Source organism: Lagopus leucura, unplaced genomic scaffold (assembly GCF_019238085.1).
Source record: "Lagopus leucura isolate 7727_CA_CO unplaced genomic scaffold, USGS_WTPT01 34536-0_obj-0_obj, whole genome shotgun sequence".
NCBI classification, from domain to species: Eukaryota; Metazoa; Chordata; class Aves; order Galliformes; family Phasianidae; genus Lagopus; species Lagopus leucura.
Window position 1 is genome coordinate 1 of NW_024965879.1, and position 1,405 is coordinate 1,405.

Consider the following 1,405-nt stretch of genomic DNA (forward strand, 5'->3'; position numbering starts at 1 on the left):
CCGTCCCCATCGCCGCTCCTCTCTGGCCCCGCCGTGGCACCGCGCGGCTCCGTCACCGCTCCGTCCCCTTTCCCAGCGCCTACTCCTTCCACGTCAGCGCCGACGGGCAGATGCAGCCGGTGCCGTTCCCCCCCGACGCCCTCCTGGGCTCCGGCATCCCCCGGCACGCGCGGCAGCTGCACAGCCTGGCCCACGGCGAGGTGGTCTGCGCCGTCACCATCAGCAACTCCACGCGCCACGTCTACACCGGGGGCAAAGGCTGCGTCAAGGTGTGGGACGTGGGGCAGCCGGGCGCCAAGACGGCCGTGGCCCAGCTGGACTGCTTGGTACGCGGGGCGGGAAGGGGCTGCGTGCCGGGGGGCCGCGGGGGGCCGGGGACGAACGGGCGGAGGAGAGCGCGGGGGTCCGGAAGGGGTGGCGCGGGGATGGGGTCGGGGACGTCCCTGCCGCCCCACGCCGCGCCGTCCAAACGCGGGGCTCCCCGCTCGGGGGCCGTGCGCCGCCCCGTCCCGCTCTGCTGTCGTGGAGGGGCTGAGGGCTGCCGGGGAAGGGGCTGACGGGCGCTCCCCCCTCTGCTCCCCTCCCCGCGCCGCAGAACCGCGACAACTACATCCGCTCCTGCAAGCTGCTCCCCGACGGCCGCAGCCTGATCGTGGGGGGGGAGGCCAGCACCCTGTCCATCTGGGACCTGGCGGCCCCCACGCCCCGCATCAAGGCCGAGCTCACCTCCTCCGCCCCTGCCTGCTACGCCCTGGCCATCAGCCCCGACGCCAAAGTCTGCTTCTCCTGCTGCAGCGACGGCAACATCGTGGTGTGGGACCTGCAGAACCAGACCATGGTGAGGTGAGCAGCGAGGGGAACAGCGGCGTGGGGAGGGGGAGGTGCTGGAGGTGCTCCTTGGGAACGGGCAGCCCTGATGGCCGCGCGCTCTCTCTGCATCCTCCCCCAACCTCCTCTCCGCAGGCAGTTCCAAGGCCACACGGACGGGGCCAGCTGCATCGACATCTCCAACTACGGCACCAAGCTGTGGACGGGGGGGTTGGACAACACGGTGCGCTGCTGGGACCTGCGGGAGGGGCGGCAGCTGCAGCAGCACGACTTCAGCTCGCAGGTAGGCGCCGGGTGCCCCCGATGGGTGCCAGCCCCCCCCGCTATCCGAGCCCTGCCCTCCCCCTGCCTGCCCCCAGATCTTCTCCCTGGGGCACTGCCCGACGGGCGAGTGGCTGGCGGTGGGCATGGAGAGCAGCAACGTGGAGATCCTGCACGTCACCAAGCCCGACAAATACCAGCTGCACCTCCACGAGAGCTGCGTCCTCTCCCTCAAGTTCGCCGCCTGCGGTACGGGCGCCGCCTGCTTCCTTTTTGGGGGTCCCTGCAGCCCCCGTCCCTCTGTGCCCGAGGGTCC

General features: G+C 72.2%; 1 protein-coding gene across 1 annotated transcript; it reads left to right on the forward strand.

Annotated features, from left to right (window-relative positions):
- Positions 1 to 32: 32 nt before the first annotated feature.
- LOC122192330 (transducin-like enhancer protein 2) lies at positions 33 to 1,391 on the forward strand (the record flags this gene model as incomplete). Its single annotated transcript, XM_042892862.1, has 4 exons — positions 33 to 326; positions 596 to 843; positions 964 to 1,111; positions 1,188 to 1,391. Coding segments are annotated over 4 exons (894 nt in total), but the record flags the coding sequence as incomplete, so codon positions are not given.
- Positions 1,392 to 1,405: the final 14 nt, after the last annotated feature.